This window comes from Condylura cristata, unplaced genomic scaffold, assembly GCF_000260355.1.
Source record: "Condylura cristata isolate star-nosed mole 26May11 unplaced genomic scaffold, ConCri1.0 scaffold00004, whole genome shotgun sequence".
Lineage (NCBI taxonomy): Eukaryota > Metazoa > Chordata > Mammalia > Eulipotyphla > Talpidae > Condylura > Condylura cristata.
The window spans coordinates 64,326,780-64,346,130 of NW_004567105.1; the positions used below are offsets into that span (position 1 = coordinate 64,326,780).

A 19,351-nucleotide genomic window follows, 5' to 3' on the forward strand; every position below is an offset into this window, starting at 1 on the left:
TGGATTGCATTTTGCTAATTTCTTTTCTTTTTTTTTTTTTTTTTGTATCTTGGTTACCTTTCCCTTTCAGGGACCCCACTGGTTATGTGTGTGAAAGAAAATCTTTCCCAAGATTTTTAATCCTGAAGACCCACTCACAAATTCTGTATTCCATAAACTCTCAATGCTGAATGCTTTGTACTCTGTATGTATATAGTCACACAGACATATGTATGCATAACATGAATGTTCGTGTTAGCATAAAAGTAATCTATAGTACTTATGTGTGCATATAGTCCATCTTGTACTATAGGATTCTTGTAGTTTCATTTATGCCCTATTTTAGTAAGCAAAATCTGGCCATTGTCTATCTAGCCAGATCTGCCATTAGATACCATGCTATGCTGGTACTGTGTTCTTTAAATTTTTATTTACCTTATATCAAACCAACCTTAGGTGCTTCTGGTGGTTTAACTGTATCGTACTTTCTGTTAGGTGGATTGACTTATCAGGAAAAGTAAACTCTACTTGTCTTGGTTGGAAGTCATATCTGCCTATACATGTAAAGACAGAGTCTATGTAGCCTGCAGTTAGGATTTCTGTGCCTGGGTTCTGAGGCTGGACAGCAGGGTTGGAAAACTGACCTCTACTCCTTGTTAATGTCATTTTGGCAAGTTGCTTAATGTCACTGACAACATTTTCTTATCTATAAAATGGGGATTGTAATTAATTCCAAATTTATAAGATTGCTATGAATGTTAATTGAGGTAACCCTGGTAAAGTATTTAGTATGACACTAGCTCAAACTAAAAACCAATTTTCAATACAGATTGATACAATTTCTTTTAAAACTAGGGTAACCTCTACTTTCACTTTATATAACCACTACCTTTCCAACCCACATGGTCACCAGTGTTTAGACCAAATTATCACCTCCAATTCAACACCAAAATTAAGGTAACTATACAGACAAGAATTTATAACAAATTATTTTGTGCTTGCATACATCAGAACTTACCCCTTAGTACCCAAATGGCACCATCGAGACTTCCACTTTTTAGAAATATTTCTGCTGCTATATTCACAATCTGACATCTTGGTGCTAACTTCTCAGGCCCTGTGAGTCCTTTTAAACTTGTAAAATGTATTTTTAATTCATATAGTTTATCTAAGACCTTCCTTCCCTAGAGTAAAAACAAAGAACACATTGAACATTAATCATTTAGGGTATTGCAGAGGCCATCAGTTAAACTGCTCTACGGCTCTCCTGCAGCCACAAAGATGCAAGCAAAGGGGAGCAAGCAAGCATCTGCCTCTTATCAACTAACCCCCATCACTGGTTCCCTTTCAGCAGTTCTTTTATTTGTTTAATACACTGTCTTCTCCTAAACATTCCATTTGGCAAAAGGAATTCATATCTCAATGTGGAACACCACTATTTGTAAGTTTTTATTCTTCTTTTATCACCCTGACATCCAGCAGTAGGAAGACAGTGATAAAGAAGGTAACTTGTCATTAAATGATAAAAATGATAGTTAGGGCAGAAAGGATAAAATTGTTGATTGAAGATTATTACTATTATTGTTTTTTAAAGATTTATTTATGTTTATAGAGCTGGGGTACAGGACAGAGGGTGGTGGGTGAGAGGGTTCACCAGAGACACAGTGGGGAGCAAAACAGGCCGAGTGACAAAGTACACTGCGGAGGGGAGCAGCGGGCGGGTCAGGAGAGGTCTGCCGCGCCAAGTGGGTCAGCTCCCTGGCCGGCGATAGAACTTGTGTTGTAGTGGCTTCGGAGAGCTTCATAATACTATCCTGTTGCGCCACCAGGAAGAGCCCTGAAGATTATTTTTTGATTCGATAGACTAATTACTTTACCTATTCTATATGAAGATTGTCTCTAATGTAAATCTCAGAAATTGGACCTGTAGTAGTAGTAGTAATTTTTTTTTTAACCAGGGATCAAGAAACTTTCTGTATAAACTAACAATAAATAATTTAAACTTTGCAGATAACATGTTCAGTGCACAGTTCTTTTTGGTTGTCATTGTTTTTAAATAGATTAACTCTTTTAAAAATGTAAAAAACATTTTTTGCTCAAGAACTATATAAAAACAAGCTGTGGGTCAGATATGATCCTTAATTTGCAGACTATACTTTTATATATATGCTATACTATTTTGAGTCAATGCATTATTATGATGTCAGGTAGCTTCAAATATGCTATATAAGAGTATTTTTCAAGAGACACCTTTAATATCAATGATTTTACTTTTGCATTTAAAAGATAATTTTTCATTAAAAATTTATACTAACAATAAATTATTGTAAATAATTGTGAAAAACTTTAAAATACAGGTACAAATTTACCAGTTCCTAAAAAAATAATAATAACTAAATAAAATGAAAATATAATATTTTAGCAAAATCAGTCTTGAGATTTCAAAAATGGTCTTGTTTGACAGTCCTCAATTTCTCAAGCATTAAACATCCAAGAAATGTATACTATAACCAATCTTAAACTAAGTTGTGGGAACAGGGACAAGATATAGTTTGCCTATCCCAGGTCCACAACACAGTAAGTGATAGATCTTTGCTCTTGGAGATCTGGGAGACTAGAAAATGATTATTTTTTAAATTAAAAATATTAAATATAATTAATTTTTAAGAATTTGTAAATTGATGATATACATGAGCGATCAAGTACTTAAATGCTACTCAACATCAAAGTAATGACTATGCATTTAAACCTATTAAAATCACCTAGATTCAACTGTTGCATTCTTTATTACTCCATCTGTTGGCATTTCTCCCCTATTATGGATATTCCTGTCCTCTGCTTAACTTTACTAAATTTTATCACTTCACCTGCCACTTAAGGAAAATCTGAAGAATGGTTGTACAACATGATCTAGAATCACTAGACTGTTACTATGGTGAGCTAAACTTCAAAGGTAAATACCCTTTACATAAATATCAAGATATATAGTTATATGGTGTTTGAGAACATTCTAGGGGCTTGATTTTGAGGAATTCTACTAATTGTGAATATACTGTGTTCATCTGAAGAAAGGAGTCTTGAATTCTTTCAAAATTACAATGCTACTGATACTTAGGAGCTGACAAAATAAATTCTAATCTGCAAGTACTTCACATAAGTATGACATTTAGGACAGCTTCCCAAGTGTTTCCTATACCCAACTTCTTCATACAAGTCAGTCTCATGTTACCTCCTTTTCCACATTTGCCAAGTATACCATCATGATAATTTACTTACTAGTCTGGGGCTCATTTTGTCACATGTAATGATTATTATAGTCCTAATGAACAGGGTTAACTTATAGTCTGTTCATTGAAAACTCATACTCTATACCAAGTTAAAACAAAAATGTAATAAAATACCTTGGACCACTGCAACAGCTTGTGATAGAAGTACATAGCACTGATTCCGATTCTTCCCAGCAGTGTTTTATCTGCTTCTTGATTTTGTGGATCTTTGCTAACTGAAACACAAATAGGCATATCGGAAAAAAGTGAAATAGTCACTTAAAATGGTGAAAAAGATAAATTAATATGGAACCACTGGTACTACAACAAAGACTAGGTGCTGGCAAACTAGAGCACACACTCCCAATCTGGCCAGTGGCCTGTTTTTATGTAGCCTGTGAGCTAAGGATAGTTTTTCTGTTTTTAAAGCACTGTTTGCAAAGAAACCTATGTGACATGGATCAAAGGTGTTGTATGCAAAACCTAGAATGTTTACTATCTGGTCCTCTACAGAGTAAGGTTGTGGATATCTGAGAGAAAACATAACACTGAATAGCTCATGTCCTTCCTCTCCCGCCAAAAGTCCAAATATATATGAATTTTGTTGACTTGTAATAGTGAAGATAGTAACAATTATTCAAAAATTCAGGCACTTCAGTATAATTTGCTAGTAACAGTTTCACCGGTAGAATGAAAAGAAAATAACATGAAAAATCTAATATTATAACACTAATTCTTGATCTTATATCATTATAATCTAATTTTATAGTAAACAGATTAAAAAATTTATAGAGAAGTATTTGAAACCTCCAATATGAACTTTTCTCCAACATGGAAACTATTAAGCACTCTCTCTATTAAGAATACCATACTACCCTAACACACAATACTCACCAAAACAGTGATATTTACCTATTTCAGCAAATTCACAAAATGGAACACCTGGTCTCTCTTCTTTATAGTCTTTTGTTAGTGTTTCAGCAACACAAGCACAAAATCTCTGAAAATCTGCAAATTTTTCACAGCTCATTTTTACGTTAATGTATAAATTTCCCAATTTGGTCCAATCACCTTTTTCTTTACAGTGCTATTAGAATTATTAAAAATGAAACAAAGAAAGGAAGCTGTCATTAATGCAACATTATGGTGTATGTACATGCAGGCATTTGATACACAGACATTAACAAGACATAATTTCTGAAATTTTTATAAACTTACCAACAAGCATCACAATTTTAACAACATGCCATCCTATAATTTGCTTTTTTGTTAACTTACTTTTAAGTTCCAAATGGCAAAGTACATTTGTTTTATCTATCAGTACATTTGTTTTATCTACTTGATAGATAATATACTAGTAGATAATATACCTGATAGATAATATCCTAATATATTTAATGTTAGCCTAAATCTGAAGTAGATTGTAGAGACAGACTTTATGGAAAACACAATTAACAGCATGACTAACAATCTCCACAGCAGTGCTTTATTTTATTGCTTACTATTACTTAGCTATTTATGATTTAAGGCCTGTATATCAAAAGGGGCTACCATGTAAATTTCAATAAGCTTTTATCTTATTTTTTATTTGTATGGTAAGAAATCGTTTTCCACACCAACAAAAATTGTTTCAAATATGTAAATGCTATCTAAGGACCAGACCAACAGTTATGGGTACAAAAATGATTTTAAATTAAAAAATAGTATCACCCAGAAAGCCCTTTATTTTTTATACTCTAAGTACTTGGAGAGCTTACAATGATCTTGGCTTTCTCCACTCATTTCATGTACAGCAGTCACCTGTGGATTATGACAAAAAGGCAACTTCTGCAAGGAGTAAGTCTATCACAAGGATTAAAGACTAAGCTTTAGATTACTATGCCTTAAATGTTAATTTTGAAACTAAATTATATCTAGGATAAATTTGTATACTAGTTTACAGCTTTAGAAATTATATTCACATTTCAAGATATTGTACAAAAATTAAATTTTATTTCCTCATTGAGTATTCTCTTTGTATAACTACCATATTTCTAAAACTTCCTAAAGGGTTATTTTTTTTTTATTACTGGTTTTCAGAAATTCCAGCACCCTACTTTTTTTAAGATTTATTTATTTATTTATTCACACAGAACTGGGGTACAGGCCAGAGATGTGGAGGGTGAGAGGATTCACCAGGGACAGAGTGGGGAGCAGAACAGGCAGATCAACGAAGTACACTGCTGAGGGGAGCAGGGGGCGGGTCAGGAGAAGTCTGCCACGCCATGTGGATCTCCTCTGGGGCAGGCAGGGATCGAACTCATGAGGAAGTGGCTTAAGCTTCTTAGTGCAGTGCTTTAACCCGCTGCGCCACCAGGGAGGGCCCCAGCACCTTACTTTTAAAAAAGTCTCATACCTCTATTTCATTCAAGGCTGATTCTAAATCACACTTCCAGTTCTTTTTAAACTGCCTCATCTGTAACCTTGAACAACAGAAAAGGATTAATTATATTCACCCCTCCAAAGTAACTATTACTCCTAGTTTACTTATTTTTAAAAAAGATTTATTTATGCATACAAGAAGTGGGGTACAGGCTAGAGATGTGGGGGGGCAGTAAGAAGATTCACCAGAGACAGAGTGGGAGCAGAACAGGCAGATGTACTGCTCCCTCAGCAGTGGGTGGGACAGGAGAGGTCTGCTATGGCATGAGGGTCACCTCCATGGCCATGGATGGAACTTGTGCTGCAGTGGCTGCAAACAGCTTAATAGTGCTTCTCTTTAACACCCCGCGCCAGCCAATGGGGAGCGGCCCTAATTCACTTATTCTGTTTGTTTTCTAAGAGACTGAAAGAAAAGGAGTTCAATAATGTACTACAAAAATTCTTAAAAGGTGAAAAAAACAGCAACTGCAGATATATCTACCTTTGACTATTTCCTCCCTATTCCTAGCAAGAAGGAAATTCTACATGAAACCATACTTTCCACCTAACTTGAAGACAGAGAATGCTAAAACTTCAGAATAAGTGTAAATAAAAAGAGAAAAAAACATTAAATCCCAGCCCTTGATCCCTGCTGTTCTCACTGTATCATCTCTGCTCCACAAGGATCTATGGCAAGCAAAAACTGACCAACAGAAAACCAAGCAAGCAAACTAAAACAAAATCCCCTGTGAAGAATTGAAAAGAGAAACTAACACATGATGCAGTATTGATTAAAAGACACTACCACTAAGACTGAGCATATACCTTATGCAATAATGTAATAAAAATTTTTGTTAAACACCATGGCTTTCTTTTTCTTAATACAGGTAAATGATGGTAAAGCTGTCATATATTAAAAAGAAAGATCTTTGGCTGAACAGAGAAAATGCACAAAAAATGTAGTACATATATATGTGTTGCTTTTCCATGATGCAGACCAGAAACTTATATGATGTTACAATGCAATGTTACTTTAATGCAAGAAAAATAGTAAAAAAAAAAAAAAATCTTGCAGACCTCAAAGGGAAAAATTTAGTTAACATGGCAAGAACTGAGTGAAAAAACAAGAATCACAATAATTTGTATATGCATAAAAGGACATAGGGGGAATTAAAGTTGGGTGAGGTACTTTTGACATTAGACGTAGATGAGGTACTAAGAAAGAGTTGGTGCAGCTGGTCAGGAAGATCAGTGGCCAGAAGCAGTTTGACAAGCAACAGCCAACAGATGGAAGGGCTTATGGTGAGCATATGAACAAGGTAAGTACTTTGCCTGCATCCTATTAAATTACCACAAAAGTGCATATATTTTAACCTTAATTATGTTTATCCTTACCTTGATTTCATTTCCAGAACTGCTGTTATTTCTTGTTTAGAAGCCTGTACTTGGTATAACAGCTTAACAATGTAGTTAAAGTGTTCTGGGTCAAGCACCATCCCAACTTCAGTCATCTGTAGAAGAGAAAAAAAGTCATTCTTGTAAAAAAAAAAAAAATCAATGTTGGGCCCTAACTGGTGGCGCAATGGGGGTAGGACGCAGCACTGAAAGCTGGCTGCAGCCGCTTCAGTATGAATTCTACCCTCAGCCCCGGAGGTGACCCACATGGTGTTGCAGACCTCTTTGATCCACCCGCTGCTCCCCTCAGCGGTGTACTTCATCCATCTGCCTGCCTGTTCTGCTCTCCACTCTCTCTGGTGAAGCCTCTCACTGTCCCTACACTTCTGGCTTGTAACCCAGTTCTATATGAATAAATAAATAAATCTTAAAAAAAAAATCAATGTTGTAAAACAAGACTGATAAAAGGGAAACATGGAGACAAAATTCATTTCAAAATTTGAAGCATAAATACTTCAAATATTTGAGAACCACGGTAAGATACTCTACTTCAAGAATTTAAAGCAAAAATAAAAACAGTAATTAAAAAAATATTTATTGATGCATACAAGAAATGGGGTACAGGCCAGAGGTGGAAGGTGGGGGATGAAAGGATTTACCAGAGACAGAGTGGGGAGCAGAACAGGTGGATGGACTGTAATACACTGCTGAGGGGCGCAGTGGGCTGACACAGGAGAGGTCTGCCACGCCATGTGGTCACCTCCCTGGCCAGGAATGGAACTTGTGCTGCAGTGGCTGCAGATAGCTTCACAGTGCTGTGCTTTAAAACCCCTTGTGTCACCAGAGAGGCCCCCAACACAGTAATTTTGAATTCAAGTCTTGACTATGCTTCCTGTTCTCAAAGATATCTCGGTAACTTTATCACTTGCATCTCGTATTTGTGCTCACTCATCAGCTAGTGCGGCACTAGTTTCTATACTTTCTACCTGACTGTAAACTTCCCCAAAAGTAAGAAACTCAGATTTTCCACTACGACCTATGGTAATTTATGATTTAAAAAATTCCAGGCAAGTAATTCTGTCAGGCTTTATAATGTCAGGTTTTAAAATACTTAATAGTCACAAAAATTTTAGTTTTTTTTTAAAATGGCAAATATAAAAGTAATTCCTAGTGGTCATGGCTCTATTTACTTTGTTTTGATCATGACTTTCTATTTGTATATTGATTTATATATTTTTATTTTAAGTAACCTAAAATGTTTTGAAAAAATATTCTTTAATCATCCTTAAGAGGTAGAGATGAGAACAGTTTACAAGCCGGAAAGCAGTCACATGGAGTGCTTAGCACTAATAGGGGAAGGTGTGGCACTCACTGGAGTCTGGTTTAAATTCCACTTCAGGAGATAAGAACATTTCTAAAAATAGAATTCTTTGGCATCAAGAATAACAGTAACAGGAAGTTTTTTTTAAGTATAAGTAGAATCATTTTTCTTAGTTATTCACCGTAAGAAATGAAAGGTAAATTCATACCTTGCAAAAGATATCAATTAAAGCAGGTACAGCATTCCTTAACTTCATAGTTGTCACATGCTCAAATATTTTTATTAATACTTTCATAGCAGGCTGGATAAAATAAAAATGTTACACTCATTTTCATGTCTTCTTTTTTTTACATAAGTTTTCAAATTCTTTTATGCTGAAAAACAAGCATTCTCCAGGAACACAGAAATTTAATGGCTAAATTATATAAATAAGAAATTTAATAAAAAAGTAAAGTAATGGGAAATATTTTTCATGTGACTTACCAGCATTTTAACCATTATGCTGAGATTCACTATCTGGAACACTTCCTTCAGTAAACAATGCTTGAGTAAAGAACTTAGAAAGTCATTGAATACGTGGATATCAAAGTGTACACCTGGAGGAAATTTTCTGTAATAATCCATAAACATATTTACTGAAAAAGGAAAAAATATATTAAGGTCACTTGTTGTTTTTAAGATAACCCTTTCCTAAGTTAGACAATTTTTCTATGTAGAATTGATAGAGTAGTAGTAGAATCGTGTTGTAAAGAATAGTAATGAGCTTAATAAAAAATAACTGAACAGTAAAAATTCATTTTCTTGCAAGGTACATTTCCCCTATTAGAAATATATAATGAAAAGAAATTAAAAGAAAAGTTAGTGACAACAACAGCTGAGATCAATCAGGCACATAGGCACTAGACAAGGAGTCATTTCCACAAAAAATAGTTCTAAAATGCTACCTACATCAAAAGGTCCTAAAGAGTTAATATGAACTCCAGGAGTCTTCAACCAGTGGGCCCGATCAAGTGTGAGAAACAGTACAACTTGGGGATGGATGCAGACTAATTTGACACTTACCTCTTCCTTTTTAAATACCGCCAACATGATGCCTGGGATATTTTCTATTCTAATTTATGGTTATAAACATTCTACAAAAATTATAGGATTAATTTCTTTTGAAAAAGTGGTTTCTTAGTGTTGATTCAAATCCTTAATCTGTATTCTCTTCTACACTAAAACTATTTCCAAATTCCCCCCATTAACTTTACTAAGATTATTTTATTAGAATCACTTCATTATTTTCCCATGTCAGTATCTGTACACTTTAGCTGAAATTAACTTATGTGAAACTTACTTTGGGTTTCACCATTGCATTATTTCTACCAAAAATTACTTAGTGTATTTTGGGAAAATTAACAGCTACTGATAAACTTCAATAGTATAATAGAAAAATTAACATTAAAGTTAAAATAACTTTGAGCAACTTTAATATAGTATAATATTCAGCTTTATTTAAAGCTCCTTTATATAACACCTTTGTTTTTACTGAGCACTTACAGGTAAATTCTTCTGATACCCACTTTGCAGTACCTAAATAGTTGCTTATCTAAGAAGCAAATTAACTGATAACATGGGAAAATCAGAATACCTGCGACTATCACTTACTAGTGACTCTGGATCTACAGATGTTTAAAATGAAGGCATTGTTGGAAAGAATCTGTTAGCCACTGTTTAAATAGTCCACCAACTGAAAGGCAACCCTCCTGTGTGTCATGGAGTATTTTACACTTTAATAAAAAAAGTAAATGAAAGTGCACTTACAAACCACTATTAACAATACTAGCTTTTATAATTGCCCAAGTATTTCCTTTTATTGAGACTATTATTTTTCCTAGACTTCCAGTTACTACTTAGTTTCTTCCATTTCACCTTGCAGGATTCCTTTGAGTATCTCTTGCAGTGCAGGTCAGTGGAAATGAATGCCTTAGCTTTTATCTGAAAATGTCTTAATTTCTCCTTCATTTTTCTAGGATAGTTTTGCTAGGTTCTTGGTTCACGAATATATTTTTTTAGCATTTTGAGGATACTTGCTTCTGGTCTACAAAGTTTTTGAAGAACAATTTGTTGTATTAAGGATCCTTTGTATATGATGTGGTTTTCTCTTGCTGCTTTCAAGATTCTCTTGGTCTTTAAAAGTACATGTCACAGTGGGTTTCTTTGTATTAATCTTACTTGAGTTTACTGAGTTTTTTAGTATTTATATTCATGACACCAAATTTGGTAAGTTTTTAGGCATTATTTGTTCAAATATTCTCTTTTCCCCTTTCTCTTTTCATTCTGGGACTCTCCAGTATGCATACTGCTGTGCTTGTTGGTATCCCAAAAGATCTGCAGGCTATGTAAACTCTATTTTCTTTGTTCTTCAACATGAAAATTTCCATTGTTTTATCTTCAAGTTTGCTGATTCTTTTGCCTGTTCAAATCTGTCTTTGAATCTTGTTAATGAGCTGTTCATTTCAATTATTGTACTTTCAGCACCTCAATTTTTGTGTTTCTTTTTAGTTTTTTTTTTCTATTGATACTTCTATTTTGTGTAGACATTGTTTTATTGGACTTTCTCCACATCTTACCTAGTTCTTGAAACATTTTAAAGATGTTTTACAGCCTACTTCCTAAAATCAGATAAGTGAGTCAAGAATATGTGGTATATATACACAATGGAATACTACTCAGCAGTCATAAAAGATAAATTCATGCCATTTGTACTGTCATGGATGAAGCTGGAAAAGATTATACCAAGTGAAGTAAGTCAGGAGAAAGACAAATAATCGTCAGGCATTCAAAGAGGGAAGGGAAAAGGAGGGATGAGCACAAAATGAATGGTTAATGGACTATGGGTGCTTTGGTAGACTGGAGTGCTCTGGTAACATCACTGGAATGGGGGATCCTATTCTTTGAAAAAACAAACAATAACAAATGAATATTACCTCAATACAAAATTTAAAAAAGGAAGATGTTTTAAAGTTCATGTCTAAAACATTTGCTATCAGGCCTTTTACAGGGCAGTTTTTGTTGATTTCTTTTTTCAAAGGGCCACACTTGTTTCTATGTAATATTGTGACTTTTTGTTGAAAACTGGGCATTTGAATCTAATGTAACTCGAGTTCAGAGTCTCATTCTTGCTAAGATTTGCTTTTTTTGTTATTTTCTTTTTGTTTATGCTCTTTAAAAAAAATTCTTATAGGCTGTTGCCAGGAATTTTTAGATAACAGTATGAATGGGTACATTAGAAGGGATAAATGTAAAAAAGGATAAAGTAGGGAAGTTTCTGAATGACTCCTTCGTAAGAATTTTAAGCTGATTAACATTTCCCCCTCCAACAACTATAAATAAAATTTCTGAGTCATGGAAATGTTAGTCTGTAAGGAAATTGTAGTGCTAGATGGATTAAATTTTATTAACCCAAATGTTACATGTATTTTTAACCCTTTCTAAATCAACAGAGCCACAGTATTAAAAGTACTGAGTTTACTTTCAAACTATAAGACCCAACAGCACATTGTTTGAAACATTAATTTATAGTAACCGCTCCATTGTCTCATACCTGCACGTTGTAGCAAACATAGTTCATTCATACCTATATATTTCTTAAGCACATCCATGCAAACCTGTAAAGGTAATGAAATGTAAAATTACCTTTTTATATTTAATATAAGCCACACAAATTTCAATTGCATGTTTTTGCTTATTCTATTTTTTTTCCAAGTAAACTTAGAGCAATGGAATAAAGTTGATACTTGGTTATATGTGAAATGCATACTGAATTCATTATAAAATCTTATTTAGAGAAACTCTGTCAAGGAAATAAGAAAACAGTCAAGACTAACAATCTAGGAAGGGAGGAAATCCTTGAACAGTATGATAATAAATTATATTTTTTAATAACAATTGCTACAAAAAACCTTATTTAGATCATTTGAAAATAACCAAGTCCCGGTACATTGATAAATATCGCGACCAATGGATTAAAACAGTCTAGAAATAACATCATTCACATATAACAAGCTAACTGATGACATGGTGACAATGTAGTTCAGTAATGATTTTTTTTTAGTAAATGGTGCTAAGAAAAAATATGTACCTTGGCTTCCTTACATCATAAACAAAATTCAATTCAAAATGACTTATAGTTCTAAAAGGCAAAGATAAAACTTTTAGACAAAGATTTCCATAACAGATAAATAAATTATCATGCAAAAAAAGTTCATAAAATTGGACCATATAAAAATTATTTACTAAGTACAAAAGACAGAAAAATCAACTTATAAAGTAGTATAAGGGACTTGCAATATATTCATATACGTATTTATATATGTATCGAAAAAAGAACTTATATGTACAATATATGGACAAGAAAGATAATCCTATATAGTATAGGTTAATTTAAAGATATTTTCAAGAATGGGGTTATCCAAATATCAAGAATATAAAGAAGCTCAACTCATCAGTCATCGGGGAAGGCACCACTCCCCATGCACCAGTGTGAGTGGTTTAAAATAAAGGCTGACCATACTAAGAGCTGGGGGGACAGAAAGCAACCAGAATTCTGACATTTCTGGTGAAAGTGTCATTTAGTAAACCACTTTGGAAATCTGGCAATACCTATTAAAGTTAAACATATGTAGGCCCTATAACCCTATCATTCCAGTTTTAAGAATGTGTATATATTAACCAAAAGTTGAAAAAGAACACTGCCAAATTGGGAAACTACCCACATTTTATCAACAAATTATTTGATAGAGCTACACAATGGAATACTCAATGTTAAACAACAGAAAGAAAGTGTACAATTAAATTAAAAATACTGATGGATCTGAAAAATATTGAGCAAAACGTGCACAGAGTTACAGATTGTGTGATTCAATATGTATAAAGTGCAAAACCAGGCAAAGCTCATCTTTTACTAGGAGTCAATACAAATCTAACGAACAATGTATGACTGATGCACTATTAAAGAAATCTCTTCAAATTCATTTTTTACCTTTTCATCCCCTTGTTCAGGCACATGAGTAAATTTGCATTGTGATCTCTCACAGCCACGTAATGTATTAAAATGAAATTTGCAGTACCTATGGGGTATCATCAACCCTAGTGGCTTTTGGAACACCTAGAAAATTAAACAAATTTCCTTTCTGCGTTAACTGTAAAAAAACTTATTAAAATCAAGTAAGGAAACATTTGAAGCAACCATAAATAAATTTCTTGCTTAGTTTAAATAAAAATCTAGACAATGCAAGAAAAGTGATTTGTCTCAATTGTAATTATTATTGCAAAATATTCTGAGGCTACTATATTTTACATGTTTTTAAAAGCTTATTCCTCCTTCCTCCTCATATACCTCTCTTTACTTCTGCAAAGATAATGTGATTAATATGCACTGTGGATGCATTTATTAGAACCAAATTTTCCTTAGCTTTTCTGGTAAACAGCAATAGGCTTAGGCAGTGAAAGATTTTTACAGAAAAATTTTCTATAAGCTGCTTTATATCTTTAACTTTCTCTTTCATGACCTGGCGCCATTAACCCTGTATTTTCTGCTTTGGCTTATCTGCCCTCCTCCCCCGGTTCTGCTTATAATCTTGATGTGCATACCTCTGAGTCACTGCTCATTTTCTGTCTCTAACCATCAATCTCCAATCAAAATCTGTGTAATGTCTAGAACTGCCTAAAATATTGGGGTAGTCAATTGGGATAATATGTGCTTTATAAGACTTTTTGTTTGTTTTAAATGGGGAACTCACCCCTACAGTTTTTTCCCTCTTAAATATTTCACAAGTTTCAGGATTTTGCAGCTTGAGGACAGAATGTTTTCCTGGAAATCTGAAATCTGAAAGATTAAAAAGGGCATTACACACCAGTCAGTTATAACTCTGCCTTTATAACAGTGAAACCGATGACCACAACTATCTGCTTTAAAGTTTTACTTTGGAGCATTCATGCTCTATTCACAGAAGCACTGTTCTGTGAAATAGAATGATTTATATCTTATGTATTCCTTAAGTATTTCTAGACCTCAATTTAAATAAATTTACAAATTTACTGTAAGCTGAAGATACTTTCTCTAAACATTGACATAACAGCCCTCAATACTGCATACAAATGTCTAAGTTAAAGAGATAAATATTAGAAAACTAATAAACTTTTTAGGACCATGAACTGAACTGTCCTTTCCCCCTCCAATTCATATACTGAACCCACTATATGACTGTATTTGGAGATAGGGCCCTTTACAGAATGATGGTTAAATGGAGTCATAAGAGTGAAGTCCTGATCCGAAGGGTAAGTGTTGTAAGAGATATCAGAGAGCATGATGCCTCCACACGCACAAACCAACGGAAGGCCATGTAAGGGCTTAGTGAGAATCCAACATTTGAAGGTTAGAAAGGGAACCAGAAACTGAACCATGCCAGAACCTTAATCTTGGACTTGCAGTCTCCAGAACTGTGTGAAATAAATTTCTATTAAATCATAAGTCTGGCATTTTATTATGGCAGGATGAGTTGAGTATTATACCAGACATCATAGATGTCTGATAGAACAATATCCTTTAATGTCAATTTTTACTTTTTAAAAAAGTTATATTTCTTGATGTAATGTTGATCTACAACACAGTCTGTATTTCAGAGGTATAGATTTACACATCTACCAATATATTATTTTGCCACACACACCACCAAAGCCCCAGTAATCCTGGACTGGACTTCCTTCTCTTTGCTCCCACCCTGCCACATTCCCCTCTGGTAGCTGTAATCAGAGTCCATTGTGTCTTTCCCTCCCTTTTCATCCTTTCCCTTCTCTTTTTGGGTACCTCAAACTAGATTAATAATGTCAATCTTCTAAAATGATAATTAGGATACCGAAAAGTTCTAAAAAAATGTTTGAAACAAATTTTTTGAAAAATGATTTCATTTTTCACTTTGGCAGTATCTAAATATAATTTAGAACAAGCTGAAGCTTTTGCTGCATAATTTAAACTAATTTTCATTACAGAAGCTCTGAGGCTTTTAAAGATAAACCATGTGAACATCATTGGGCTTGCTGCCCCAGTCCTTCACACCAGAGAGCACAAAGTCAGTTATGCGAAGGTACAGAGGCATTAGTTGTGAGCTGCACAAAGGAATTTTACTATTTCTAAATTCACTCTTCAATCTATTTTGCTTAAAGCATTATGATAAAAAAATTAATTCTAAAATTCTCAATTAAAATTGAATTATTTTAGAGATAACCTAATTTACTTATACTACCACCATCACATAAATAGAAATTGTTCTATAAAAGTACTAAGTAAAGGCAGAAACCTTCTAATGTGAGTATTTTATGGTTGTTTCTAACTTCTTTACCATTTTTGTTTTCGGTGAAAAATACCCTTATGACACTTTTATACTGTTAACAAGCACAGAAGTTATTAACAGTACCATTCATCCAAGGCTTCAGTAGTGCGTCTTCTTGATGAGCACTTAGATTCAATGGTGGCACTGATAAGCACAGAGGTTTGGACCCCAGTGCTGCTAACTGACAGTCACCAACCATAACCTCTGCATTTTTTGAATCTTTGCTGTGTAAGCAAAAAAAACAAAATTAGAATTTAAATTTATTCTGAAAACATTAAAGCAATGAGAATAAGTAAGAAGACAAGGAGTGCTACATGATATATACTATATTGTGTACTATTATCACGCTAAGACTCTTGAGGATTTTCAGTAGGTTGTACCTGTCTTGTAAGTAGAAAACCAAAACATGGCAAACGGGTAGGGAAAAGGCAAAAGGGGGTGGGGATAGTGTTACAACTAGAGCAAAATCTTTTTATTATGGCAAATGAGGGGCATCCTAATACAGGAAAAATAATATAGTTATTCTGTGGGCAGCACAATGGAAAAAATGAACAATATGCCTCATGACAAGATATATAATAAACTTATACGTGTACTTGGCACTTCCTTTGGACAGACAGTCTAATAAATGTATTTATTGCTCTAGGTGCTGATGTTAAACAGCCTTGATTATATTCTAGTATGTAAGATCCTATATAACTGATTTCAGTAAAATTTGATGTGGCACTTACCTAGAAAAAATAAATAAGAGAGAGGGTGGGAAATATTTCAGATGTAAATAAATTTAGCTTATAGGGAAAAGACACCTTCATCCAGATACTATTTTACTTTAAAAACAATTCTAATAAGCTTCTTCAGTTGGGTTCCTGGAGAGTAAAATAATTAAGTGAGGAGCTCACACTTCAACAGATGAAACTTAGTGGCAGTGATGGAGTTTAAAAATCACACACATACCATATTCACAATTCTCCCCAACTTAGGGTATCACTGACATGTGCAATCAACACAACTACCGCTATCTAAATATAAAATGAAACATAAAAGTAAAAAACACAAAAAGTAACATAAAAGGATCAGAATTTATAGAATTTTATATATGTAAGACATTATCTAGTAAAATTCTTTTATTTTTGGTTGAATGAGAGAAGTCCAAGATAATGTAGTGACTTATGCAAAGTCACACTTCTGGTCACCATTGTAAACCCATGGTGATGATGATAAAACTCTGCAGGCTATAATGACTGGCTTATAAACAAAAAATATTTTTTTCATTTTATAATCATTTATTTTTACATGTTTCTGTGCATATTTCCATCTCGGTTGCAATTCCCTTGGGTTTCCCATCACCAGATCACCTATGTGCCCTCACCATAGTCCAGTGCATTTCCCTCCTCTCATTGTTTTTGATCCCATTCCCCGCTCCACCCCCACAAAATGTCTCTGGTATATAGCTGTTCATCATTATCATTATAAACAAAATATTTTCTATAGAAAAGTTAACCCTTGCCACTTTTTCTTTTAGATCACCAAATAGTTATAAATCATATGGGGTTTCTGTGCCAATCTATTTCTTTCTTAGTTTTTCCTCACTGCAGCGGTTCTCAAATTTGAGCATGTTATCAGGATTAACTGGTGTTCCTGCTGAAATACAGACTTGGGCCCTACCTCCAGCAGGCTGCCGGTAGGACCTGATAATTTGCATTTCTGTTAAGTTCCCTCACAGTTCTGCTGTTCCAGGGATCACTTTGAAGCCACTGCCTTAATGTTAAAGATTGAAGTATTTGTTACCTGACCTGAGTATGCCTTGCTTTAACATCAAAGTGTGGGTGGAGAATGGATTAGAAAATCCCCAAGATGTCCTCCAAATTTGGTATTGACATACATTCTAGTGAGTGCACTCTAAGTCTCAGTACTAATCACTGCACTGATGATAGCAAGAAAACTGCAATGTTCACTTGCTTTCAGTCACTTTTACCCTCACAAAACTCCCCATGTTCTTTTTTTTGTTTTATCACTATTTCTTATTCCTCAAAAATTTTTTTTTTTAAAGATTTATTTATTCATACAGAACTGGGGTACAGGCCAGAGATGCGGAGGGTGAGAGGCTTCACCAGAGACAGTGGGGAGCAGAACAGGCAGATCCATGAAGTACACTGCTGAGGGGAGCAGCGGGCGGGTCAGGAGAGGTCTGCCACGCCATGTGGTCACCTCCGGGGCAGGCGGGAATCGAACTCATGCGGAAGCGGCTTCAGATTCTCAGTGCTGTGCTTTAACCCGCTGCGCCACCAGGGAGGGCCCATTATTCCTCAAAAATTTTAATGGTCCAAAAAACAGTGACTACTTTAAAGTAACTTACAATATCCCTCACATCTGGATACACATGAACACTACATATAGCCATTTACAACTACAGCATGTGGCACCATGCATATACAGTAGATAATAAAAACCACTCATTTGTATGAATGACTATTTTGAAGCTATGAAATTGAAAACTATGTTACAGACCTTTTGCAAGCTTCATAAACATTTTCTTTTTCTTCTTTAATAATCACCTTGTCTGGAAAGCTACACTGTGAAGAGATTATAGATAAGAAATACAAATGACTATCTCTGTATTTCATATGAAACAATGAAGTTTATCAGATCTATTAGAATGTATTAGATATTAAACAACGAGCTTATGATCAACCTGGAAAAAGATTCTATTCTACATTATTTAAAATACTGAATATTGACTGAAAAACTTCCACTGTTTAGGAGAAAATGTAAACCATTACATTTTCCTAACTTTTGATGTCACCTTTAATTATACAGACCATCATTTCAAATTATTATGGGCAATGAAAGTTAAGATTTTTTTAATTTAGAAAAAAAGCTTTGAGTGAGCTTCATTTTTAGGTGATTATTTATGAACATAAATTATTTTTCATTAGAAGTATTTATATGCATTTAAAACATTATACTTAGTGTATGACACTTTGGAATTATGATTTTCTAATTATAGCAGTTATATATGCTTAAATATTAAATTTTTGGGGAAAAAATGGGTACCAACAACAAACCCTCAAATCACTCATTACTTAAGCAATCAGATACCATTTAATATCTTACATTACAGCATTCTAGTTTTTAAAGTATATAATATTTTATAGTAGTGGTATATACTGTGTATGTTATAGAACTTTATAAAACTTCAAAAAAATCAACTGAGAAGCATTAAATTTAACAAACAAAAAGAAATACTATGTTCTTAGATGAGATATCAAGGGTAAAGATGTTAATTCCCACCAAATTAATTTAAGCATTTGGAAAACTGTAAGTTTAAAGCAATGTTGGGTAAGAACAGACAAAACCATTTTAGATTTACAGTACATCTTAATACCTTTTTTTAAAAAAAAAGATTTATTTTATTTATTTATGCATACAAGAGCTGGGGTAGAGGCCAGAGGTACAGGGGATAAGCAAATTCACCAGAGACAGAGTAAGGAGCACAACAGGAGGATCTGCTGAACACACTGCTGAGAGGCAGCGGGCGAGACAGGAGCGGTCTGCTGGGCCATGGGGGTCAGCTCCCTGGTCGGGGATCGAACTCGTGCTGCAGTGGTTGGCAA

The 19,351-nt window shown here is 34.1% G+C and overlaps 1 protein-coding gene across 1 annotated transcript in view; it reads right to left on the reverse strand.

The window, feature by feature from the left end:
• TOPAZ1 (testis and ovary specific PAZ domain containing 1) overlaps positions 1 to 19,351 on the reverse strand; it is a 38,167-nt gene that overhangs the window by 10,389 nt on the left and 8,427 nt on the right. Inside the window, exons 6-17 of the mRNA XM_004676261.2 lie at positions 18,246 to 18,310; positions 15,822 to 15,961; positions 14,148 to 14,233; positions 13,388 to 13,513; positions 11,951 to 12,014; positions 8,845 to 8,996; positions 8,570 to 8,662; positions 7,041 to 7,156; positions 5,641 to 5,707; positions 4,158 to 4,332; positions 3,381 to 3,481; positions 998 to 1,163 (exon numbers count right to left, since the gene is read on the reverse strand). Of these exons, the coding sequence (XP_004676318.1) occupies positions 998 to 1,163; positions 3,381 to 3,481; positions 4,158 to 4,332; positions 5,641 to 5,707; positions 7,041 to 7,156; positions 8,570 to 8,662; positions 8,845 to 8,996; positions 11,951 to 12,014; positions 13,388 to 13,513; positions 14,148 to 14,233; positions 15,822 to 15,961; positions 18,246 to 18,310 (1,351 nt within the window). The remainder of the gene's footprint in view (positions 1 to 997; positions 1,164 to 3,380; positions 3,482 to 4,157; positions 4,333 to 5,640; positions 5,708 to 7,040; positions 7,157 to 8,569; positions 8,663 to 8,844; positions 8,997 to 11,950; positions 12,015 to 13,387; positions 13,514 to 14,147; positions 14,234 to 15,821; positions 15,962 to 18,245; positions 18,311 to 19,351) is intronic.